The following is a 27,348-nucleotide window of genomic DNA, read 5'->3' as shown; positions in this document are numbered from 1 at the left end:
GAACATTAACCTTTCTATATTACCAATTAGAGTTGTCTTCTCAATCTCCATAAGGGAATGGTTTCTGGACACGCTATAAATACATTAAAGTACATAATTTCTACTAATAAGAACCTAGTACAATTTAAGCAGTATGGGAATGTTTGTTGTGCTGTAATTTTATAGGGAATAATCACATACACATCAAGTCTACAACAGGTTCCATACAAATGCAGTTTTACTTCTGAACACATATGATCTATAGTTTATTAATTTATGGATGGTAAACTCTGGAGTAGATAAAGTCGACTATATAACCACGTATCTTTGAAAGTTGAAATTTTATTATATAAAAATAAATGTATTACATGTAATTTATTAAAAGTATTTCAAAAGCTTTTAACATCTTTTATTCTTTGAATTTAAGATACACTTGCTTCATTTCAGCCTTTTCTTTCCTTCTTTTATTCCTTCTCAGGCATCTTCTTATTCTAAAATTCATGGCCTCTATTCCTTTAATTGTTCTTAAATACATACAGAGATATATTATATTAGTATACAATGTAATAGTATTAGCATAGAGATAGATAAATAGATAGATAGATGATAGGGTATAAATTAACCTGACAGTCTCTTCGTTATGTGTATGTATATGATTTTAAAGCAGACAACTGGTATTAAGATACCCAACTTCCTGGGGAAGACTCATCATTCCTCAGTTGCCTGCCATTTCTTATCAAGGGCTGAACCCCCATGCGGTTTTCACTCTCTGCATTAGCATGTCTGTTGGGGTAGATCTTGTCCAGGCCTTGCCTAGTTGGCCATGTTGATGAGGTTACATAGATGTAGTTTTCAGACACTTCTAGGAGACACCAAATCAGGGCAAACTTTCTTTCTTCTCTGGCTCTTACAATCTTCCCTTCCTCCCCCATGGTTCTTTGTTGAAGAAGCTGTGTCATACACGTATAAATTGTAGACGATTATCACTCTACTTGTTCTTAGTATTTTGATCTGTTGCCCTTTTCTGCAATGGTTTCTGTCTGTTTCACAGAGGCATATCTTTAATGAGGGGTGAGACCTATATCTGTGGAAATTATGGATCTTAGAAGAGAACCCACAATGACCTCTTTACTAAACCAGCATAATTTTAATCTACATTCCAAATATTAGTTCTTATCACCACAGATGGAAACAATTTAAATTGAACCAATTACATCTAATTAGATAGATTTTAGTGTACCTGATTTTCCACACTTGGTTATGTTTTGAGGCAAAACTATCAGATTTTCAGCAGAGTCAAGTGGTGGTGTCATTGTGGCTGCACTCTGCAACAAAAGTAAAACAGAAATCTGTGAATCACACAAACATATATAGGTTATACATCTCTTAGACATTTCACATACCAAAGCAAAGCTGGGCTGCACTCCATTCCAAAAGGCAACCAAGGAGCTGTGTTAGGACTATGGATGGGGGGGGGCAACAGAATTAGCTAAAATGACAAGAACTACCACTCTGGAAGATGGGGCCATTCTGGGTCATCTCTTTAATGCACAAAATCTTTTATTTGCTTTTACAGTGAATTTAAGGAGTTTATATTGAAGTACAGATACCTTAAGATACCTTCTTTAAAAAGACACAATGCATATGCTGCCTATTAATTTCTTAACCCTGTTTTTTTAACAAGTGAAATGTTTGAATTCTATGTTGGTTTCTAAGTAAAAATTATTTCTTCTCCAAAGATGTCATTAATCTTAGTGGATATAGTCTACCTCGTCACATCGTGGCTATGATGAAATTGCCCTAGGCTATGTGTTCGTTCAATGGCAGATACTTTTTTGTTTTATTTTATTCATAAAGGGAATTGTTGTGAGCAAGTAAAACCTTTCCCAAGTATTCACTAATTCTGTGACATATGTAGACTAAATGGATAGTCTCATTCAAAAATCTATATAACTGTAGTTTTCTTTTAGTAGCTGCTACCAATGTTACTGAACACTTAGCCTTCATTTGTTAATAAGTGGGAGTATGATGCAGAATTAAAGGGGCCTATCAGTCTTGCCCATGTCCTTCTGAGATGCCCAGCAGTCAAGCAAATCATCAGCTAATCTGTTCAAAATCTCTTAATGCCTTTAGAATATTCATTTAAATTCAGGAATGATCCTACACTCTCAACGTACCTCAGCTGCAAACAGAGATCCTTTGCTAGAAGGTGTGGGCAGGGGTCTCTCCACGGTGAGCAATTATTCTCCTCTCAGTCTTTGCTGAACGTTGGTCTGAGGCAGCTAATATGGATCAAAAAAACATATGTATAAGATATGTATAAGAATATGTATCCTCGAGCATTGATAAAAAGCTTTGAGCTGTTGTGGGTTGGCTTTCTTTATACGTTGTTGCAGTTTTCATATGTTCTTACTCTTTGCCTTGACACCAAGGCAGAAATCTTCTGGAGTGTTTCCCCAGGCTCTATCTGTGATATTTGCGGGCACCTTTGATCAACTGTGGCAATTCCAGTGGGCAGAGCAGACATTAGCGCGTCAGCCTACTCTGATCTTTGCGTTGGACTTGTTGCTGTCAGGAATCTGTCATGTCCCTGCCTCCCTAAGAGATTTAACTTTTGCATTAATAATCCTAGAAAAGACTCTGCTTCCTGTCCCTTGCACAGATAATGTCATGTTTGAAAGTCACCACGATGTTGTAGAGGTATACAAGAGCTTGGTCAGAGGGACCAGTGAAGTCGTCTTCCCTCCTTAAAGGAGAAGAGACCAACTGTCAATTTATCACATCCAAATTTGCTGCCCTCTTTTCTGATATTAAGATCCAAACATTTTCTTTTTATCCCAAATGTAGTAGGGGTATTATCACCCAGGGCTCCTAGAAAGTTATCACATATGGACTTTTTCTTCATGCAGTAAGGCTGGGCTGTGTAGCACTGTGAGCTAAGAGAGAAAAACAGAGTGACCACTTTTGTTGTAGCGGTTACAAACTATTTCTAAAACACTTGACATCCTTGTCATATAGAGTATTTCCTTCATTCCAGCAGCACGGATTGCATATGAGATACTTAAAAAAAGAACTCAGGTCTTCAGTGACAATAAATATGATATTGTCATATAATTCATCCTAGACATGAAACTTTTGCTAGAACTCTCACATCCAGTTTAGCAGACACTGGCAGAGACGACACAGCATATAAAACTTAGTGTCCGTCACCAGGGAGGAGGAAGATGACTAGGTTGGCACCGGGTGGCTTACACTTACAGACAATGAGTCAGTGTAACCAAGGAATAACCTTCACTAAGGTCAGCTGCTTTCCAGAAGAAGAGTCGCCGTGTGGGGGTGATGGGTTTTTCTAGTTCTATGGCTTTTCTGCTGTTGCTTTATTCACCCCTAGGTGCTTTTGACACGTCTGCATGGTTAAAGCATTAAGCTCTGCACTAACAAAAATGAAACATCCTACGCCACTCCTCCCTCAACAAAAGCAAGAAAACAAAACACAAATCTAAGGAAGTTTTGTATAGAATTAATTTTTAGATGAAGTATGTGAACAGTTTTCTATACAGTCCCCATAGAAAATGAGAGTCAGACATCGTAAGAAGATCTGCATGTGCAGAGAGTGGGGGGAGGGGCTTAGCCCATCCCACTCGGGACATTATTTAGAATATAGTCAAATAAGAAAATGACAGACCTGTCATCTAGGGTTAGTGAACAGAAAGAGCAAGTGGGTTTATTAATAATGAGGATTAAGTCGAAGTGATCAGATTTGGGACATCAATGGCAACATTTAATATAATAGGCTCTGTTGCTTGCTTGGTTGTTTGTTTTGGGGGAATTGTTTGTTTTTTGTGTTTTTGTTTATTTGTTTTTGTTTATTTCATGTTTTAATGTTTTAATTAAATAATGTTGTTAGACAGGGTTTCTTTGGGTAGCCCTGGCTGTCCTGGTACTCGGCTATCCAACTGCCTCTAGAGTCATGGGATTATAGTGAATACCATCACACTCGGCCGTTGGAATAGTTTTTAATAAAATGCGTAAAATTAAAGTTTCATCATGGGCTCTTAGGGAGACAGAGCGGAAGGCACGCCCTTAGGAAACTCAGCCGTGCATGTAAGAGAGGCAAGGCAGGCTCACAGCAACAGGAACAAGAGGGAGTGCTGCTGTCATCTGCGTTCCCTTTGCCAAGATGCAGGCGAACGTGTTTAAGGACACATGGAAAGTGGTGGCTCTGTTCTAAGGACATGCTCTTCCTGAGAGGTTCTAGAGGAGACAATGGGACTGTTGACACTAGCAGAAAGCCAAAGTAAAGCCCACAGCGTGAAGCCTAAACTCCCTGGAAGATAAACCCTGCTGTGCTCAGGGGAAGAAAAGCAACATCCTGGCTTCTAGAAAGAGAAGCCTTCGCTTGTGTGAGGTTTCTGAACGGCCTCTAGGAGACTCCCGGTACTTGGCCACTTAGAGCTTTTAGGCTTCATATTCTGCGTGGAGGTGATTTGGGTTGTTCTTCTGGGGCTCCTAATGTCACCCAATGGTTTTAGACGAAGAACCCTCTGAAACAAAGATGTAGATTTACTTCTCCACCTTTCAATCAATCATGCGACCAATCCTGATTACCAAAATATACTTTTTCAATTTCTTTTATTGCCTTGATTTAGGTATCCCTCACACGTTCAAAGCTAATCCGGGACTCGTGGCCTTCCTGCCTCAGCCTTCAGAGTAATGAGATTAAAGACATCAGTCATCATGTTCAACCTAGCATATAGTTTTTATATACACTTTTCAAACACTCTGCATGCACGTTAAGAGATAGAGGCCTAGTTCTACCATAAAAATCACAGCTCACTTAAGCTGACAGGTTTTATATCTTTGAACTTTTACTTTAACTTTCACTTTTTGTTTTGTCTTTTATGCTTGCAACCAAGCCCTAAGAGCTCTCCTGTTGAGCTATTCTCCAAATCCTCAGCACTTAACGCCATATAGAATAATTCAAGTTGGATTTAATCATGCCACAGACAGGAGCAACTCACTCCTAATAGATACTGCTCTTGGTTTATTTAGTCTGTGCTTAAGTCTGTACAAGGTAAATGTATAAAATTAGTGTAGAAGCCAGAAGCCAGAGAATAATCTTGAAGTCCATCCCTCAGGGGGTCCTCCTGGTGCTTTTAACACAGGATGGACCAGAGTTGATGACTAGCCAGCCTCAGTGGCTCTAACTGCCTTTAGCTAGCCAGTGGCTCTAACTGCCTTTAGCTAGCCAGTGGCTCTAACTGCCTTTAGCTAGCCAGTGGCTCTAACTGCCTTTAGCTAACTGGTACTGGAGTTACAATTGTGCACCACCTCATTGTGCTATGGCTACAAGGATTCTGGAGCCCTAACTCAGGCCATTGTGTGTGTGAGGCAAGAACTTTACCAACTAACCAATCTGTTCAGCCCACAGTGGCTTGCATATTTTGATATTGCCACTCAACCATTTACTGTTTGGCTGGATTATTAAACACAGAACAACTATTTTTCATAAATCTAAATAATATAGTTTTTGCAAAATAACTATGCGATAATACTTTCCTGAATAAAAATATTGAATTTTGTTCCTAAAAGGAATGAGCAGATCTGCCAGTCAGGACCGGATTCTATGTATAGTAAATCTACACATACACGATGAGCACCATTGAGATCCACAGAAGTTTCTGTGAGAGCAAAGAAAGGACCCATCCTCTGAGGACAAAACCACCAGCTTTAGGTTTTAAACACTCCTTCAGAAAACCATTTTGTTGATGTCACACACTGCACAATGCCATAGCGTCACCTACTCGTTAGAGAGTAGCTTGGGACTCAGGTCCTGATTAAGGCAGGCCCATAGGTCCAAGAAAGTTATGTCACACTCTGAGCATCAATGAATGTTGTGGCTACTCAAATGGATGTGTCCTTCAGTTACTGATCATTCTATGAGCCTTGTCTCAGACAGGGACATTCAGTAGAATTGACTATGACAAAAGAAAGCTTGCTCACCTGACTATCCCCATGACACAGGCTTTGATGCCACATCAGGTTTACCACACCCAGGAACCTGAATGTGCTGCCACCCCACATTCATGGAAATGCTTTCCTGGCACAGAAATTAATGTTCATCCTGAACCTAGGGACCCATGTTTCATCAGACTCTGGAAATGGCCTGTGTTTATGGAATGGAAAAATAAAGCAAGGTAATCAAATGAAAGAGCATACATACATACATGTACAAACACACACACATATACAATACACACATGCACATACATACATTCATACATACACATACACACAGGCACATACACACATATACACACACATGCACACACATACATTCATACATACACATACACACAAGCACACACACACACACACACACACACACACACACACACAAATGCTCATCCCCTACCCCCAGAGGTCTTCAAACAAACAGTATAAGCATTTCTGATTGGTTAACAGTCTTTCTAATAGCAGTTGAGTATTTCCCAGGCTCCAAAGGGAATATGTAAGTCATTAACTTCTCCTTCACTTGTAGTAACACTCAACTTCTCACATTTGTATAAGCCATGTGTATAAGATTGAACACTGTACATGCATTCTATGAGACTGGGGGTGTGGATCTATTCTGCCCAAGGTTTGGCTGTGAGTAACTGACACCCTGGTTAGAGTCATCTGTGTCACCTTTGTCTTGCTCAAACACATTCTGTGAACTTACTTGCTTTTCATTGTCTCCAAGCTTTAGAAAGGAAGCCACGTTATTCACGCCAGAACTCTGGAGACTGGATTAAGTCAGGGAAGTCACATAAGTCAGAAAGGGTATACCACAATAGACTATTCTGTGTAACGATATGTAGAATAACACCATGTTCTTGCTACCTGTGTTCCTTAACCAACAAGGAAGAAGCACATCAATTCTGAACATCTTCAGAGTTCAGCAATAGCTAATAATTCATGTGCTAGAAGGACATTTCTAAGTAAATTTGTGGTTAAAAATACAATTTATTATTTTTTAATGTTAACATCAGGGGACCATAAACGCATATAATGTATCATTAACATATAATATACCATTAACATATTGCTAAATAAGTGTTCCTCAAGGCATAATTTAAGGTCTACTGATTTAAGGTCAACTGTGTCATTCGTGAGAGGAGACTTGGGTTTCTATACTAGGTTCTGTTAGGTTCACTGATCTGACTAGTGGGATGTCACGATTCAATCCACAATGATGACTTGCAGACGGACTTTTTCTTCATGTTTAAGCCATTATTCTACCAGTGCTGTCTAGAACCCTCAGGTCAGATTTAAAGTGAGCCTGTAGGGTATCTGCATTTTTAACTTTATGCTGATGATTTTCCTCTATGTTTGGTATATTTGTAGCTGGGAATTTCTTCTCAGCTCAGTTCCAACACATCTTGGGGACTTTCTTGAAAGAAAAGGCCACCAAACACAGTCACATGACTACCTGAAACTCTGAAACTCCCTGATAGGAGGAGGACAGAAACAACTCCCGTATATTGTCCTGGCATCCACATGCACACACACACACACACACACACACACACACACACACACACACACACACACACACACACAGACACACACGCACGCACACACACACACACAAATACACAGATACATTCACACACGCACACTAAAAATTTAATCCATTCTTTCTTAATAGGCATAAAATCAGAGATAGAGACACTTAGTTGTCATTAAAGTATAGACTCAATTAAAGTACAAATAACACTTCAAAAACAAGAAAGAAAAGTACACACATACTTAGGCATGCACATACCTACCTGCCCAGCAAACCTGAAGCTGGCCTCTGAATGCCCAGGGTTGCCATATATCAACAGCTTATATCTATAGTTTCTTATCGCTGCCATGTTGCTATGTGCAGGTACATGGGGGAATACACTTTGAAGTACAAAGTGTATGTGCACATGTGTATGTGAGTGTATGTATGTATTATGTATGTACATATGTATGTACGTATGTATGTACGTATGTATGTATGTATGTATGTATGTATGTATACTTTGTACTTCAAAGTACATTCCCCCATGCACCTGCACATAGCAGAGCCAAGGGATGTCTAAGCATTCTGCCATCTTTACTCTTTTCCTTCATTTGGATACCTAAACTTAAGAAATCCCATCTTGCATTTCCCATTTGACCACGTGCTGCATTTGGCTAGCCTCCCAGGGCACCAGCCTCTTCAGCCAGCATGTAATAGCTTAGAATAAAAAGACTAGAATTCAGTTGAAACCTCACTTAGATGAGTCTCTAGCTGTTTGGAACACTCATATTTCATCACCAGCCGAAGAAGGATAATTAACACACACATACTTTGTACTTCAAAGTACACCCCCCCATTATCTCTCTGGGGAAAGGAAGTTATTATTTCCACTGTCAGTTTTGATGACAAAACGATGTCACACTCCATGTCGAAAAGCTAGAGCGACAGACAGGATAATGATTATTGTGCACTCTGAGATTATCAGAGAATTATATTTCTGCAGGAGCCTAACAAACCCACTGATCCTTCCAGTCACATGTGGTTGTGAATTCTTTTCTATTATTTGAACAGATTTACAACATTCTTCTCTTCCATAACCTTTCTCTGTCTTGTGTTTGCTCCTTCAGACCTGTATTAACTTTAATCACTGTTTCGTGTGGTTATCAATTCTCTGTTGAGTTTTCAGAAAAGAATTTTGTTTCTTTTGGAATATCTTTATAGGTGAGTTAATTAAAAGCATCATGAAAATGAGATTTCTTTTTTATTTTGTGGGGCATCCTGCAGTCAGGTACAGGTTAACAGTAATTATCTTATTTTTAAGATATACATTTAATCTATAAATACCTGGATCAGTTCTTGGGTCTCTAATGGTTCATTTTCATTTGTTATAATATCCAATAAGCCAAACATCTGTTAAAGTTGACTAAAAATTAATTTCAACTTCTAATTTAAAATCAGAGCAGGGAGGTTAGAGAGATGGCTCAGTCTTGGATGCTTTCTAGAGGATTCGAGTTCAAATCCCCAATCCCACATATTACTTCAAAAGCATCTGTAACTCCAGTTACAGAGAAATCCAGTGCTGTCTTCTGGCCTCTGAGGGCACCAGGCATGCTCATAATAAACAGACTACATACAGGCAAAACTCAAAAACAGGTAAGAGGAAAATAGAATAATTCAAAGGAGAAACTAAAATTAACTTAGCATTTGACCTTTTACACAGTTATACATTTGAAATCCCTTCACTATTTAATATGAATAATCAATCTTCTTAACAGACACTCATTAATCACCATGACTCTTCTCTTCAGACCTCAAAGGTGAGAGAAACATTTTGTATTCAATCCATCTTTTCATCCATTTTACATCGTCATTTTCCCTCCCAGTTTTACATCACTAAACTCCAGAAAACTGGAAATGACCTTGGGACACCAGTACAGGGAGAAGTAACAATATCTTTATTAGGTAGGTCAAGGTGGGTTAAAGAGAGAAGTCCATGAACACTAATTAATTAGTACTTGAGGCTGTCATTGATAAACTGCAAATACGAGTGTCTCAGCTTGCCCAGTAAGAGGCCACTTCAAGTTGAACATGCTAGAGAAGAGGAATAAAATATACCAATCATACTTGTTTTTATTCAATGTTTTTCTTTCTAATTTGGAGAGTTTCAGTGTCTTTTCATTCTAAAATTACTTTTCTATCTTTTACTTCATCTATATCTTCCCTAATGCCTAGAAATTATAAATCTCTGGCATAATGACATGGTAAGTCATTATCCACTAAGGGATAAGAAGCTGAAGATGAGAAGCCATTGCGAGCGTTGGCGGATTGGTTCTTTCTATGGCATCAGAAAGAGGAAGGGTAAAGAAAACCAAAAGAGAAGGTCTTACCTCTGCCCCTCTGGGCTTCATTGTGACCTTCTGCTGTTGCTGGGGCTAGCTGAAAGGACATTGGTATTCCCTCCAAAGCTGCAGCCTCTCTTTAACTCCATTCTTGTTCCTGTCTTCACCTACTCCTAACAGCCGAAGTCTCTCTCTTGTGGTTGCTGGGCACAATAGGGCATGTGGAAGTTGGCCTGCAGGAAGGGGTTGGTCATCCATGTCTTTTCAGTGCTAAGAGCTCTACTATGTGAACAGAAGCAAAAGCGATAGTCCATGCTCTTCTGTCTGACTCCCAGAGCCCCCGAGCTGGCTATTCATGCAAAGCCTCTCCTAGCTCACACTTTCTCTGTCCCTCTACCTCTAAGTGCCATAGAAAGCCCTCTCAGGCACAACAAGGAACTCAAGTTCGGTTGCTCAAGTGCCATCGAACAACAAAGAATCTCTCAGTCTTTTGCAAAATATACTCATGTTATGGGGTTGTGTAATCAAGCCACGAACTATTTCTATGATACTTTTTTTTAAAAATGAGGGGGAAAGGGTTAATGTGTTATTATGTCATACTTCCTTTTTCAATAAAGACCATATAATTTATGAAGAGGGGATTTCATAAAAATCTTTAGTACTGTAGCTGAAACATTTTAACAACTGTTTTGAGGCATTTTCCTCTGTTGCTTCTGGTGATGTTTCATTTAGCAGGAAACTGAAAGTGTGTAAGCCAAAAATGTTCAGCTCTAACCAGGTTGGAATTTTGATATTTTATTTCTTTTTTCTCTTAAACATTTTATTCATTTACATTTCAAATGATATCTCCCCGTCCTGGTTACCTCCCCACAATTCCCCATCCCATTCCCCCTCTCCCCCATCCCACTGCCTCAATGAGGATGCTCCTCCACCCACCTACCCACTCCTGCCTCACCATCTACAGCATCCTTCTATACTGGGTTATCAAGCCCCCACAGGACCAAGGGCCTCCCCCTACCCCCTGCCAATGATGTCAGATAAGGCCATCCTCTGCACGAAAGTATCTGGAGCAATGGGTTCCTTCGTGTATACTATTTGGTTGGTGGTTCAGTCCCTGGGAGCTCTTGGTGGTCCTGTTAACTGATATTGTTCTCCTATGGGGTTGGAATCCCCTTTAGCAAATTCAGCCAATCCCTTAGCTCTTACACTGAGGTCCCCAGGCTCCGTCTGATGGATGGTTGGCTGTGAATATCTGCATTTGTATTAGTAAGGTTCTGGTAGAAACTCTCAGGGAACAGCCATATCAGGCTCCTGTCAGCAAGCACTTCTTGGCATCAGCAAGAGTGTCAGGGTTTGGTGTCCGCAGATGGGATGGATCCCTAGGTAGAGCAATCTCTGGATGGCCTTTCCTTCAGTTTCTATTCCACTTTTGTCCCTGTCTTTTCTTTGAACAGAAACATTTCTAAGTTAAAAAATTTGAGATGGTTGGGTGGTCCCACCTCTCAACTGAAGGTCGTGCCTATCTACTGGAGGTATCTATATAGGTTCTCTCCCCTTTGTTCCTGGGAGATCTATGATACTAGATATGCTGGTATTCGATTTCTTATAATGCCTTCTTCATACAGGTAGATGAGAAACATAATTTGTATAAAGCTAGCCTTAGTGCAACACTGTCTTTTTTATGCCTTTCAAGATTCTGTAGCCTCCAAAAGAATGTAATTTATAATTTTGAGACATTTCAATGACATTTTCCTAATTGAGATTGTCTGCTTGCTAATACAATCACCTATAATTGCTTAGAGTTAATTAAAGTAGATTAATATTGCAGAGTATAGTGCCAACGGGAGCACACAGTGAAAGCACTGGCCTCTATGTAGTACAACCCTTCTAAGGTTTTTCTGTTGGGGTTTTTCTATCTATATTACTGCCATGTAACAGACCGTGCCAACATTATAGACATGTAACAGAATCATTAAATCTCTGCTCACTGATTTGCTGTGTTAGGAGTCTAATGGAGATGGTGGGGCAGCTTGTCTCTTCTCTCATGTCCATGCCTTTTGGTAAAAGGAAGAGTAGTCAGGGAGTGCTGCAGTGTCTGAAAACTGAAATCATCTGGAGGTCTCAGAATTCATGCCCTAGAAGCTGGGATAACTTGGCACAATGCCTGTTGCCATGGTCACCTAAACAACTTGCATGCGGCATGAACACTTAGTTCCTAGTTTATATTAGATTTATCAAATAAAGATAACATGGAAGCGTACGCACAGTAACGTTCAAAGAGTATAATCAGATAGGAGCTAAATAGTCACTTACAACCTGGCCTCAGAAAATACCATTATTTCTCTCTTGGTCATTAGACAAGATATAACTTCACCCTGATTTAGGTGAGAGGGCATAGACTCCAACTCTCTAAGCATTCCAAAGAATAAGGGTACATTGTTTTAGAAGCATCGTCTCAGGGTTGGCTGTGTTCCAGAAATAATTGTATTTGTCTTTTCATACTCTAATAACACTACAGGTTTATAAAGTGACTGGTATGTCATATAGATAGATAGATAGATAGATAGATAGATAGATAGATAGATAGATAGATAGATAGATAGATAGATAGTGTGTGTGTGTGTGTGTGTGTGTGTATCTATTTAACTTAAACATCTTTAGTGGCAACTATTTTGAACAATAAAGGATGTTTAACAGTCCAGCAGTAAGGCAGGCTTCAAGAGAGGCCTGATTCAGGGGCTCAGAAGTATAAAAGGGATAACTTGGCTCCCACTTGATCTCTGTGTTTCCCTTAGTGTATTGACCACATTTGTGCAGCTAGCCTTTTCATGACTTTAAATATGTCAATGTGGCACATTCTCTAGCATTGTAGTATCATCATCTGACCGTGAGTTAATGAAGTGGCTCCCAGAGTTCCATAGTGTTACATGTGAGTCAACCCATTGGGAAGCATCATCCATTCCTGTTCTGAGTCAAGCACTCTGCCGTTGATTCTGGTTATTATTCTGTTTAGAACACTTGCTGCTGAAGGGGCATCATTTGGCGGCCACAGGAGACAGGTAGAAAATGTAACTCTGCCTTGCCTGTTCTGCTCCGTGGGGGAGCAGTAGACAGGTGTCCACTGGTTTGTGAATGGGGTGGAATTTGTACCCTTATATGTGTGGGGAATTTGTTTGCTCTCTTGAATAGACCGTGAATATCCGGATGAAACTGGCTTCCCCAACAGCAATAGACACCTTTCTCTGTTTTTATTGTTGAAACAGGGTTGAATAATGGAGGCTGTTCTGCCACAGCTTTTATTAATTGTAGTCTCTTCAGCTTGATGTAGCACGGCAGGGTTGCTGTACTCATTTTACAGTTGAGGAGATGGGGCATGGGGCCAAACAGCTCGCCCCCGACCACATATCAAGCAAGGGTGGATCTGGCATTGAAAGTCATTTTCCTGGATTTATGGCTTTGTTTCAAGAGACTTATGAGAGTTTCACATAAAAAAACCACTACAAATAAGGAAGATTCAGTTACTGGGAATCAATAACCCAGCATAAAGATGTTTGTAAAAGGAAAATATTCACAGATAAAATAAAAGCACCTTTCTGACCTCTTCCCCTGGCTTTTCAACATCATTTTTTTTCCTTTGAGAAAAGAAATACCTTGAAATCATTATTTTATATTCTCAGGTATATTTTAATATGTACATATATAGTTTCTAAAAACTGACCACCTGGGATTGGATAATGTGTGAAAGGGTCGTTCCTAAGAGAAAACTGATTCTCCCTCCCTCAGCAGAGGTTACCTGCAGCTCTTCTGCTATGCGCAGGGCCTCGTGAGTTTCCCCCAACAACCTGGTCATGTCACTTGGTGTGTTTATTATGTTCTTCATGTTTAGGATATATTTTTGAGATCTCATGGGGGCGTGGGTGGTCTGCAGCCTTTCGCCATGTTCCACAATCTCTTTTATAATGCTCAGAGTATAAAAATCCCTTGCCAACAATGAAAAAGATCATTTTAGTAAATATGTTTTGTTCTGAATATATTAATCTATTGTAAAAATACCAGAGTTGTTTGTAAAACCGCACCAACTGTGTAAGCACAAATAAAATTTGGGGGCAAATGCTGGAGTTCCTAGAAGCTCACAGACTAGTTAAAAGCTTCCTTTTGGGGAAAATATATTACTCTTTGTGCTAGGTGATGTTAGTTTGCTATAACAAAATAACTCCGGTAACAAACCTACAAAAGGAAAGTCTTACTTTGGCTAATCTGCGGGCCCTGGTTAGTTGGAGTCACTGCTTTGGGCGTGTGACAAGTAAGACCAGCATGACAGGACTCCATGGTGGGGAAAAATCACAACGTGGCCCGGGTAGGAAGCAGAAGAAGGGAAGGAGGAAAGCTGGAGTCCTAAAGTCTCCTGTGAGAGCAGCACCAGTGCCCTAAGCTGCTTCTCCAGGGCCCCAAGTCCTCGAGGTGTTAATCGTCCCAGGCTCACCTCAGGAATGAAGCATTTACTGTGTGGCATCTGGCGGAAAATCAACACCCGAATTACAGCCCACACCTTTCCATGATGCTTCTCCATACAACGGGTTCACGGTCTATACTGGTTCTCTGCATCAGTGTCGTATCCTCTTGGTGGGCTGCAACTAGAAGTTTTTAAATAGGCAGAACAAAAACAGGATGCACTATACCCCAAGATTAAATGTTATTTCACAGAAGTTTTGTTACACAGCAGGCGTGTGTGTGTGTGTGTGTGTGTGTGTGTGTGTGTGTGTGTGTTAGCTCAATGATATGTTGTGTTAATTAGTAATGGAAATATATTTAATAATTATAGACTGTACATTTAAGGAAGAAACTTTAGTGGATTAATATAGAAATAGTGAAATAGCCACCATGGTCTATTTGTTTACATATTTACCACATTCTTTGTTTGCGAGAAGAGAGCAAATATATAATAACATATTCATTAGCTAATTACCTGTGTTCATTCTGTTTCTGAAGTTTCAGACTTTGTTATATTGCATTCAAGTAGACATAGTGTTTTACACTGCTTTAAAAATGGTGGCCATACACTTGAGTGATATGTATTGAAAAGAAGCTTTGGGACCTTGAGATCAGGGGTTGGCATTTTCTGCCTGGAACCAAGTTGCTGCATCACAGCGAGACCCTGAGCTCAGGACCATGAAGCACAGAGGAGTGGTACTGGGCACACTCCATGTTTCTCTGCAGTGCTGCCTGCGCCCATGTCTCTGCCCTGTTTCCCCCCAGCCTTACATACTACCAAGGCTCCGAGTACCTCCTATAGGACCTCTGCACCCATCTATTCTCCTAGAATTGTCTGCTCCTTTCATCAGACCTGACATCTTTATCAACTTGTTATAATCATAGTTCACTTTTTTGCACTTCCTGTCGGCTTGAATATCTATTTTCTCTCATTCAATTATGGAGATTTTTAAAGGTAGATCTCATATCATGGACTCTTTCTCTCGTGTTTGTTTTTTTGGCTGTTACTCTTCTAAAGACTTTACAGTCATCAAACAACATATATTTATCTTTTTTCTTCCATTTTTATTAAATTGTGTATTTCTTGTTTACATTTCAAATGTTATTCCCTTTTCCAATTTCCTGTCCATCAGCCCGCTAACCTCTACCTCTCCCCTTTTATATGGGTGTTCCCCTCCCCATCTACCCCCACAACAATCCCCTACAATGGGGGTCCAACCTTGGCAGGACCAAGGGCTTCCCCTTCCACTGGTGCCCCAACAAGGATATTCACTGCTGCCTATGAACTTGGAGCCCAGGGTCAGTCCATGTATAGTCTTTGGGTAGTGATTTAGTCCATGGAAGCTCTGGTTGGTTGGCATTGTTGTTCTTATGGGGTCGCAAGCCCCTTCAGCTCCTTCAGACCTTTCTCTGATTCCTCCAATGGGGGGTTCCATTCTCAGTTCAGTGTTTTGCTGCTGGCATTCACCTCTGTATTTGACATGCTCTGGCTGTGTCTCTTAGGAGAGATCTATCTCCGGTTCCTGTCAGCATGCACTTCTTAACGCTGTATACTCTGAAGATGACCAGTTACTTTCTAAGTATTGCTTTCTAAATGTATAAACTTACAGACACAGGTCAGTGTAAACATAGCTGTCTGTCCAAGAGTGGCCTACCTGACAATGTGAAGCTATCTTTTCTTTTTAACTTGACCCAAGATATATACATATAATATACATATAGATATGCATATATACATATGCATATATTCATATATATATGAATGCAGAATACCCATTCTATTCTGTACTCATGATTCCTGAGATGACATACGTTTATTTTTAGTCTCTTCTCAATCATTTGAGGGTTTGTGTGTGTGTGTGTGTGTGTGTGTGTGTGTGTGTGTGTGTGTGTACATTCATTGCTGCAAATAATTACACTGAGATCCTCCCTCTGTTCCCTGGCATTGCTGTCAGTAACTACTCAAATTAACTGGTTGGCTAATGAAGCATCTGGTACAAACTTAGAAATTGCAAACTCTTAAAACAAATCTGGGTTAGCTTGTGATTGGAACTGGGAATGTCTGTTTTGTGTCTTCCATGGAATTGGATGGGCTGGATGAGGTCTTTAGTTCTTATGCATCTTCTGTGTCTTTAGCCTTAGTTGAGGGTCTCAGGAATTCTCCACGCCTTAGATAGTGAGCTCCCACTGCATTATGGATCCAACACTGCTTTTAAGGAGCATTTTGTCCCCTTCATTGAATCACATCTTATCAAGTTCCCAGCAGCCTTTGGTTCATAACTGCACGTTGCCTTCAGCTTTAGTGTACGGTGTAGGCCGTTGGTTACCCTGGTTTGGCTGTTAGGATGCAGACTTCTGAGCACATTCCGGTTCCCACTTCGGTTCTCATCCGCCGCTCACTGTTGCCTGTGTTAACTTCCTTCCCTGTCACAGCTATGCTCCTTGACAGAAATGGCTCCTTCTTTCTCTCTAAGAAACATTTGGCAATGCCTTGATACAGTTTTCACTGTCAAACTGGAAAGACTCTTGGCATCTGAGCAGAAGACTTCACAGAGGCAGCTGTAAATCTCATAATAGTAGCTACCTCTTGAATAAAAAAAGAATATTATCTGACCCAAAATGTCAAGAGCATCAAGACTAAGGAAACTTTCTGTTTAGAAATTGCCTTCATATTTAAAAATTGAACTTTCAGATTTCTCTCATGTGTGATGTCCAACTTAATACACAGCTTTGGTCTGAGCTAGCTACTTAGTTGTGAAAAGAGATACTATCTCAAGACATTTCTGGCAGATGCTACCTAAAGGAAGCAATGTATCTTTGTGAGAAACCTTTTCCTTGTTAGTAACAGTGCTTCATGGACAGTTTGATATTACCATAGTTACCATAGTTACATATCCTAGAAGGAACCGAAGTGTGTGTTCAGATAAAGGGTAAAACTGAAGGGATTAATAAAGCTTCCCTTACATATTCTTTGCTCCAAAAGACATTTCTTGTTTTGAAAGTTGCCCTTGCAGAAATGTTGTAAGAAAGAACCATAGGAAGCGTCACGCTGACTCTGTCTCCTGGTTTCCTCCTTTATTTTTTATCCTTTAGATATTTCACATTTTCAAGAACAAAATGATTTAAAAGGACTGTTGGACAATCTCCACCAAAATATCCAAGCCAAGAAAAGAAAAAATGTAGAAATCATGTGGCTGGCAGCAACGGTAAGCACTCCTGTCTGCCTTTTCCCCCAGCATGACATCACCAACATGTGTTGTCGGGGACTCATCACACAGTGGATAGTCTAAGGCTACCCACTTAATAAAGCATCATCACCTCGTTAGTTGTCTCATCGGTAGAGAGAGAAAGATAAACTCAACAGGGGAAGAATCCTCCTTATTGACCCTCCTTATGAACTTTGGGTTTGCTTGACACTCCAAGGTGAAAAGGAAGTGTCTGTGATTTTCTTGGTGTTACATGTTATGGACAATTTTCAATGTTCTGTACAGATCAGAATTTTGAACTGCCACTGTAGAGACATGGGATTCCAGTTGTGTGGCTGCCAGACTCCTGACTTCAGGCTCATGGACGTATATTGTTCAGTTAGTGAGCTTGTCAATGTGTTTGTTAATTTAGGTGTTGGCATAAAATGTATCACTGATTGATTGTCATGGGGGTAACGAGCTGAAGTGTGTATGGTTCTCTCTCCCTTAATGGCACCCTCAGGGTGGAAGATCTGCCTAGACCCTCACATAAATTAAGGAGAGAGTCATCCTGCGTTCTTAAGCTCTTATCTGGCCATTTGAAACAGAGTTCATATTAAATTTATAAGGTTTGTTAAAATCTCTGATATCTCAGGGACGTTCTTTGGGAAAACATCCTGTCACCTGGAAAGGCAGTACCCTGGTGACCTCGCGATGAGCATCTTGTTTGTCTCCTTAGCCACATCACTCCTGCAGTTCGGAGTTCAGGTTCATTAGCCTTGCCGCACACGTTATTTATGCTCCATCAGAAGCATTTACGTCGGCCTTCCCACTCTTCTCAAAGTTACATAGTCTCCTGTGGAACAGGGGAAGGGATCATTTATCATGAATCCATGTGTGATAATCAACCAAGCAGAGGCGAGTGCCTGCCTTGCCTCCCTGGTGCTGGGAAGGAACGTCAAGGGAGCAGAAGGAGGAGCCTCCGCTTACAGATGGGCCAGTTACACGGCCCGGGCTCTGCACCACAATAGTTTCACAGTTCTGGGTGTCTTCAGAGACAACCGCGGTTATTAACTCACAAAAATTCATTACGGCAAGCCTTATGTCCTTTCGCATGTTTTGCTGGAAACATTACAAAATACAGGAAGTCTCACCATTGCACGGGGCTCCAGTGTCTGGAGATCATATGAATATGGCATTGGCTACATGTGGAAATTCATCTTAAAAAGTTAAAGCAAGGACAGATACAGAAAACTGGATGGATATCTTCTCTTGGGATATGTATTTTCCCATTAGGATAGATAAGCATTCTCCATCAAGCCTGCATTTCTAACACGTTTTTCCGATATGTGTACCAATCACAGAAGGTTCTTACACAGCTGACAGTGTAATCCCACGCTTCACTGTGACTTGAGAGCTCAGACTCAGTATCATCTTTCTAAACAGAACAAATTAATAGTACTCTTAAAAAGGAAGAAATACGGGAATCTCCCTGACATTACCAAAAAGCTTTTACTTCTCTTTTCCTGTTTCCTCTCTTTATAGCTCTCTAATGAAATACTGCCTTTGTCAATGTCTTACAGTCTAATTAAAACACCGAAGCTGTTTGATATTTTTCCTGATTTAATTTAAATAATAAAAAGGGAAAAATTTAAGAAGCCAAGTGTTATCTGAGTATACACAAGCAAGCTTGTATCTTAAACTCAAGATTCTCCTGTGTACTGTGGAGAAACATCCAACCTCCATTTGACTTTAAATGCAGAACCCTGAATCTCTCAAAAGACACCTGTGAAAGTACCACTATATTTTAAAGAATATTAATTATTTTAAGAATTACATCTCAAAAGTGTCCATTAAAGTCTATTTTATGACTGTGGATATAGTCAGCTTTTAAAAATGTGAAATAGTATTTATTTGAAGGAACTAAATCTTTTCTAAGTAATAAGAGATCGTACGGTAAAACCATACTCTCAGTTTCCTGTAGTCACTTTTATCGGAAATAGAAGAGTGAAAAAATCTGAATTAATAGGGACATATAAATCTTAATTTAAGTACCACAACCACAATTAAAATACAGTGAAAAATTTCACAATAAAAACTGTTTTATGTTTCCTCTCTGAGCAGGCACTTTTAAGGCCTCGTTGATTACAGATAATAAAGTAGATGGTTATTATGTCACATTCAATTTATCTTAAACGCATGTTGATTAGCATTGCTGATGCTGCCTTGGGTTATTGGCATCTCGGAAACTTGTCAAGGCTAAGAAAAGGGAGCAGAAAGGTCTACACACTAAGCATAGGACAGTGAGAAAATGGGTAGTCTCGAGTCGGAGACTCTTGTCTCTCTTATAATAACAAGATTCACAGAGGAGAATGCGAATGTTAAAACTTGGGACTTCCTGAGAGCTTCTCACATCAATAATGAGACTTGGACTGGATGGTCTGACTCCAAGTAGACATTCAAAAGTCTGACCTAAGAACTCTAGGCCTTGCTTCATTTTTAGCTAAGCAGTTGTTCCTGAGCTGTAAGTGGCATTTATGCAAATCAGCAAACCTGCATCCCTCCTCTGTGGTTCTGTGACACCTCACACAGTGGTACGGGTCACCCCATATTTTTCACTCAAAGAGATAAACCAATCACACCTAGCCCTCTAGCTTAGAGAATGAGAAGGGGGTGGGTTTACATTTGACGGGGTGGATGGAACCACCTGACTCCCTGTCTTCCTTTGGGTCTTGCAGATTTGTCGCAAACTCAATGGCATCCGTTTTACCTGCTGCAAAAGTGCCAAAGACAGGACATCAATGTCAGTGACGCTGGAACAGTGCTCCATCCTGAGAGACGAGCATCAGCTGCACAAAGACTTTTTCATCCGAGCATTGGATTGCATGAGGAGGTATTGTACATGTCTTGAATTGTCTTTAAGTGACTATTGCTTTCCGTTAACTTTTTAAAACACCTACCTCACTAGAAGACCAGACACTTGATAACTTCATTGTATTTCCACATTTTAAATTTGAAGCACTCACCCCATTTATTTGTAACACTAAAAGCAAATACAGCCATCTATATACTCAGTACTGTGCATACACTATTAATTCTTCATCTTGAGTTAAAGGGCTCTGCAGAGCTAAGGCACCCCTTAAAGTGTACATTTTCTTTACCTGCTTGAGTATGTACAAAATAAAACTAGGCCAGTAGACAAAATCTCTCCAGTCTGCAACTAACAGATCTTCTATCCATGGCCGGCAGGGTCTTTGCATTAGTGACATTCTCTGTTGAAAAGACTGATTGTTTAGAGAGTTGATGTTACGGCTCTGCTGACATTTAAAATACTATGCCCTGAGTCATGACTTGATTAATTCCTGCAGTAGCTAAATTGGAACTAGAAGGAAGCCATAATGGAGAGAGAAGGTGTCTCTTTCAAAATGTCTATCAGCAAAATCTCATGTTACTATAAAAGTGACGCGGCAGAGACCAGCACAGAAGAGGTGATTAGATTCACCTGAGAGCTGCTCCTTGCCTGTCTTACCGTTAGCTGGACTTCCTTTGTCAGTCTCACCATGGAGACACATGCATGCCTGTCGTAGATGCATGCCTGTGTTGCTGCAATGCCATCCTTTCCACTAGCAAGAGGCTCCTGACGTCGTCTGTTTGCCATCCTGTCCTGTCTCCTCATGTTCTCATTGTCCAGTAGATTTCCATTATCAGTTTTGAAAATCACTTAACAAGGGTTTAAAAGACTGCCTTGAACATCTCAGCCATATAAAATATGTCTCATTCCTATACATTTCTTTCAAAAAATAATCGTTCAACGCTAATGGGGAAAATGGTGAATGTGTAGATAAAATCCGATGTGGAGAGAAAGAACATAGATATCACTTGGGATACCTAGCTAGTGGAAGGGCACAGTAAATAGGCCAGGGCGGCACAGGATAACATGAATGATCTGGACAGTGAAACTGTCTTCTATTTGTTTAACATAGGAAGAGCATTAGTACCCTAAATTAGAGAACAAATTCTTTGAACAGATAAACAAAAGGCATGTGTTCATACGTAGGCTGAACCGTAAGAATGCGCATCCCATAGGTTTGCTCATAATTGGCGTGGCATGTATGGAAGTTTGTGACTTGGAATTGTTTTCAAAAATTAAAGTTCAAGGGATTTACCTAAATCCTACTATATCTTTTAAATTCCATGTCTCTATTATTCAGGTAATGTTTTTCTTTTAAAAATTGTTTTAAGTTAACTTTCAAGTCAATAAAATTTACCCTTTAGTTTTGTGTATATGAAATGGTTATTTTAGAGCATGAGGGTTTCTTTGGAAATGAGTGTAGGTGTGCTCCTATTTCTAAGATGGTAATGCATGTTGTTTCACAGAAAGAAACATATTACTGCCTGTATTTCCCTCTTTGCATACTTGGCTTTGTACAACAAGCTCATAGGAACACATGCTCTATGAGTACAGCAGAGGAGGCAAGGGCTCAGGGCTTGGAGCCAGTTGGTCTAGGTTTGAATCCAGGCTTCACCACACACCACTCAGGAACTGTCCATCCCACTGTCTGTGCTGCTGGCAAGTTAAGTTAGTCACCCTCCTGGTGATCCGTACCCTCTTATGAAAACAGCCATGAGAATAGCAATCACTCCCTGGGAATGGCATGACTTGGAAGGCCTGAGGGATGCAAAGTGACAGGACTAATGTTTGGTCCAGGGTAAGCTACATGTAGTAAATAAAAACTAAATGTTATCATTTTGATACTTGGATCTCACAGCTTAAATAAAATCTATGTATGGCCTTTGTAGTTATATACTGAGAGTGTGTTGGGATTTAGGTCACACTCTAGTACTGTATATTAAAGCCTATGTGTTTTTCACATTTAGAACAACCAACCTTCTAAAAGGTGCAAGTGTGTCAAAAGAAGCCTAGGAAGGTTCCTGAAAACATTGTTGGTGTGTGTGTGTGTGTGTGTGTGTGTGTGTGTGTGTGTGTCTTTGGCTTTGTTCCCAAAATGTCATCTTGAAACTTTCGCCTATGAAACAATAGGCCTGATTTCCAGAGTGCCATTGAATACTCAAGGAGCATTAGAGTTAGCCAATTACAGGTCTGCAATTACACTCATCCTCTGTACCAAGTGAGATGAGCTGAAATGATTTTATTATGTATTTAAATACATGAAGTTCATTAGTTAAAATAGAAATCATGTAAAAAAAAAATGTTACATGCATTTGGAACCTCAAGGTTAGGTGCAAAGCCAGCGTGCTTTGCGCCCATTTTTCTGGCCCATGAAGAGTCAACTGTAATGGTGGGGTTTATGTTTCTTCATTCCCATACATTCCGTCTTGTTCACCAATGTGTCTAGACACGGGGCACAGTGTCTGGTCCAGGATGCACTAACTGGAATAGAATGAGGCACATAGGCAGCAGAGCATCAGGACACCACAGAGGATATCTCCTCTCCCCACACAGACAGCAGTTTCTCAGGAACAAGAATGTCTCAACTTGCTAGATTTTAATTGATTACCAGAATCATGAAATGGTAATTTTTGGCCAATGGAATTGACCAGCTTTTTATTCATGGTGATAAAGCTGTTTGCCAACCTTTTTACCCTGTGATCTGTGAATCCCTACTACTCAGACATGGACCTTGAGATGATTGTTAAAGACCTTCAGACAGTTCTAAGGTTGCTTCCCTTTTGGTCTGTAGGCCTGATAAGTGAGAGCCTGCAGCAGGTGCGCACGTCTAAGCCAGGTACGAACTCGAGCAGCATTTTAGAAAGATTGGATGGATTGAGTAACTTTTTAAGATTTTAATGTGTGTGTGTGTGTGTGTGTGTGTGTGTGTGTGTGTGTGTGTGTGTGTGTGTGTGTGTGAGAGAGAGAGAGAGAGAGAGAGAGAGAGAGAGAGAGAGAGAGAGAGAGAGAGAGTGTGTATCCGGTATGCTTATGGATGTCAGAAGAAAACTTATCAGAACAGGGTCTCTTCTATGGTGTGGGCACCAGAAATCAAATTCAAGTCTTAGGATAAACAGGAGCACTTTTTCCCCTGATCCATCTACCTGGCCCCTATGTTTTAATTTTTACTGGTTTTTTTTTTCTGTAGTTTGTTGTTTATTTGTTTGTTTGTTTGTATTTGGTTTTGGATTTTTTGTGGGTTTTCTTTTTTGATTTTTTAATTTTTCTCTTTCTTTTTTTATTGGCTTTTTAAATTTACATTTCAAATGTTATTCCCTTTCCCAGTTTCCCAGGCATAAGCCCCCTACCCATTCCCCTCCTCTGCAGTTTTAAGCCACTTGGCCGGCTTTTCCAAAATTCTGTTAAAGCCACCATGGGTTATCCTCTCATGATATTTATGGCAGCAGTGACATGCAGCTCCCAGTCAATCACACAAGTACAAGGGGCACACAATGCCATGTGGTGCTGTGTCACTATGATACATGCCATCAGTCCAGGCTCATTAAACACGGGACAGCTTACTGCACTGTCAACTCACAGCAGGTCTCCTGGGACTCGATTCTCTCACAAGTCGAGGTCTGTCTGCATTGCTTTCAATGGCTCATGACATGACGATGTGCTTGATCAAAATGGCGGATTTCAGACCATCTCTTCCTATGAGAGAGCTAGCAAGAAACCTGGTTGCACCTTAATCAGTCAGCATCTCTTAGGGATGACTATGTTTTACGGGGTAATATTATTAACACACACGCATCAAAAGCTACACAAAGCAAATAAACTAACAAATCAGCAAAAGGCAGGAGTCTCAGAAGGCTGGCCGTTAGGATGCAGCCAGAGGTCAGAACCACTCACAGTCTGCCTCGTTTAAACCAGGTTGATATGGATTGACTTACTTAGACAATCCATTTCTGTTATTTTTCTTGAGCTGTGAAATACCTTTGTACAGCAACAATCTTCCTGATCAAAACACAGTTTTACGAAACGGATGCATAATTGGCTGGCTGTTTATTGATTTCTGTAGTTTGAGGTTTTGTTTTTTCTTTGTTTGTTTTGCTTTGCTTTGATTTTGTTTGTTTTGTTTGTATTTGGTTTTCTTTTAGAATAGAGTACAGGAAGGACCCCTCTGTTTTCAGTTTTGGAATTTCCATTAACAGCTAAAAGCTATATATCACCTTGGTGCAATTTTTTTTTCAGAAGCCCAAGCTTACGTTTAATTAATAGTTATGCAGCTACAATCTTTAAAATCTCGATAAATTTGACGGATTTTTAAAGTTCTGTTTAACCTAACGTGTTCTTGAGTTTAATGGCTACTACAATGTAAATTAAAACAAAACAGCCTTGACTAATTATTTCTCTAAACAAGAACTAATAGATTGTGTGTGTGAATGGTATAAATAACCTAGGACAACATATTTTTCAGTTGCCTATCTTTTGTCATTCTACCATGGCCCTTGAAATTAAAAATAGTTGAGAGACCATTAATAAGACAGAGGAGTGTAAATTTAGGCAAGTAATCAATTTATCACCTTTTAGGCACAGGGTTATAATTATGCTTTTTCAGTAAAAGAAGAAAGGCTCAGTAGCTTGATTTTATGTAAACTCTGTGTGTGTGTGTATGTGTGTGTGTGTGTGTGTGTGTGTGACTTTTGTGCATGTACTTGTGTGCTAATGTATACAGGTACACATGCCTATGTGCCCAGGTACATGTAGAAGCCAGCAGTTGAAGTCACTTGTCTTCTGCAAATGATTCTCCAAGCTTCTCTGGAGTCCCTGACTGAACCTGGAGCCCACTGACTAGCTAGACTGTATGGCCAGGACACATGAGGAACTTACCTATCTCAGCCCCCTGGACACATGAGGAACTTACCTATCTCAGCCCCTTGACCCTCTATTGCTCAGGTTATGTATGCACACACCAGGCCTGTCATTTGTCAATGATGGAGTTCCAACTCAGATCCTCATGCTTCTACTGCAGGTTTGCACTTTAATAATTGAGCCATCTCCCGTGAGCCTACATCTGTATTGTCATGTGGAAGGCCTCGTTCCCAGAGAGCTGCATCTGAACTTCAGTATGGGGAGGGGCAGGATATGATTTTTGAAATGCTTTGCTTTGTTATAATAACTACACCTTGAGTCACTGAAGTCGGCAACATTATACTTAATGGCTTACTTCTTCCCAGGGAGACTTTTGAGAGAGGATGAGGAGCTCGCGTATTATTTAAGTAGCTGTGTCTTCTCTCTGTCTCTTTTCCATGTTGGTTTAGTTCCCAACTGGTCAAGCCAGTTTAATGGGATTCTAGACTTTTTCTTATTTCAGAATTAAGGGCTGAAAACAGAAGTGCCTGAAGCTGGCAGATAACTGTAGATTGTTTAAAGACCATGTCAGTAGAGCACACTATAGGCAGGGATACATTTCAGTGGTGTATTTCTGTATTATCTCTGACCGTATCAGTTACCGATAACAGGAATAATCTCAGAGGGATCGCTGTTAGTGAGGGGTAGCATTTGGCTGGTGCTCTCGAAAGCTGCGGTCCATTTTCCAGTAGCTCCCTTGCTCTGGTCCTGCTGGGGCAGTACATCATGACGTGAGCATGTGGTAGAGGTGGGTGCTCAGGGCGCAGTGATTCAGAACAAATGAGACAGATAGAAAGGGACCATAATCATTATCTTCTTCACAGGCAGACCCAAAATAACCTCCTTTGCTCAGTCCCACCTTCCTGTAGCTCAACAGATTGGCTATGCACCTTTAATAAAAAGAGCTGTGGGGGCCATTCCAGACCCAAGTTACAACATCCCATTCCTGATCACTGAAGAACCCTGTTTATCTCATAAGACAAACATCGTTACAACATCTGCAGGAATCCCCATAGACTTAAAAGTACACGAAAGTCTCTAAAATGCTCAGGGTAAACACTTAGCTATAAATTCCTATAGAAACCCTGAAGGAGTTATATACTTTCAACGTATGGTGGAGCAATATAAAAGGATGAATAAGAAGATTAAGAGAAGAAATCAGACCAAAGCAAGAGAACGAGGCAGGTGGACACACATCACGTCTGGTAGCGTCATGACTGTCATCCAGGGTACACTGTGTCACTGTACAGGCTCCCAGGGGTTTGGCAGCTACGCCCTTGCTGCTTACATTACCCATGATGCCTCTGTTATGCTGACTCTGCCCGGATCTTCCCTCATCGCACAGTTCTGTCAGGTCCTACAAATTCACTTTCTAAAATATCAATACTAATTTACAGTATACGAGACACTTATATACATGTTCTCAGCTCTCCACCTTTCCAAACACGATGACCTTAAGAGTTTAGAGTGAACAGTGATATTTTAATTTATACACTTACAATAATGCACATGAGAGCAACGGTCTGCCTAAATGTTGATTATCCATCCAGATATCCACTTCTAGTTTCTTGTTCTTAATGTTTCATGTATGGGGTGTTTGTGGATAATAGCTGGGTAAGATTGATTTCAGCATTTATTAACCTCTGGCCTTTGGTGTTTATGTCAGGCTTTATAGAGTAGAGTGGCACTGGTAGTTGTTGTTGTCAATGTATTTTTTTACTGCTTTCACTTTCTAAAACATGAATATGCAGTAGGATAGGACAAGAGGCCCCCTTGGGTTAGAAAGAGAAATACTGGGTGTTTTGACAGGAGCTTGTGGCAGACTGGGGGCATTTTAAAAGGCTAGGGAGTGAGAGGAGCAGTTCTGTATCTTAGACAAGAAAAGTTAAGTTCTAGCAGAGACACACATGAAAATCACCAGAGATTAGGCAAACAAGTGATGCCTCCGCCCTTGGAAAATGAGGTGCGGCAGAAATATGTCATAGAAAACATTCGTTCTTTCACTAAAGGAGCAAAGAC

At 40.3% G+C, this 27,348-nt stretch overlaps 1 protein-coding gene across 3 annotated transcripts in view; it reads left to right on the top strand.

The window, feature by feature from the left end:
• Positions 1-27,348, top strand: part of Inpp4b (inositol polyphosphate-4-phosphatase type II B) — a 339,582-nt gene that overhangs the window by 272,979 nt on the left and 39,255 nt on the right. For all 3 annotated transcript variants that reach the window (XM_032887879.1, XM_032887880.1, XM_032887878.1), the window contains 2 exons: positions 17,434-17,546; positions 20,264-20,418. In XM_032887879.1, the coding sequence (XP_032743770.1) occupies positions 17,434-17,546; positions 20,264-20,418 (268 nt within the window). The remainder of the gene's footprint in view (positions 1-17,433; positions 17,547-20,263; positions 20,419-27,348) is intronic.

The sequence above is a fragment of the Rattus rattus genome, chromosome 17 (assembly GCF_011064425.1).
Source record: "Rattus rattus isolate New Zealand chromosome 17, Rrattus_CSIRO_v1, whole genome shotgun sequence".
In the NCBI taxonomy this organism is placed as follows: domain Eukaryota; kingdom Metazoa; phylum Chordata; class Mammalia; order Rodentia; family Muridae; genus Rattus; species Rattus rattus.
Note: the sequence above shows the minus strand (reverse complement) of the source record. Positions and strands in the feature narration are given on the sequence as shown.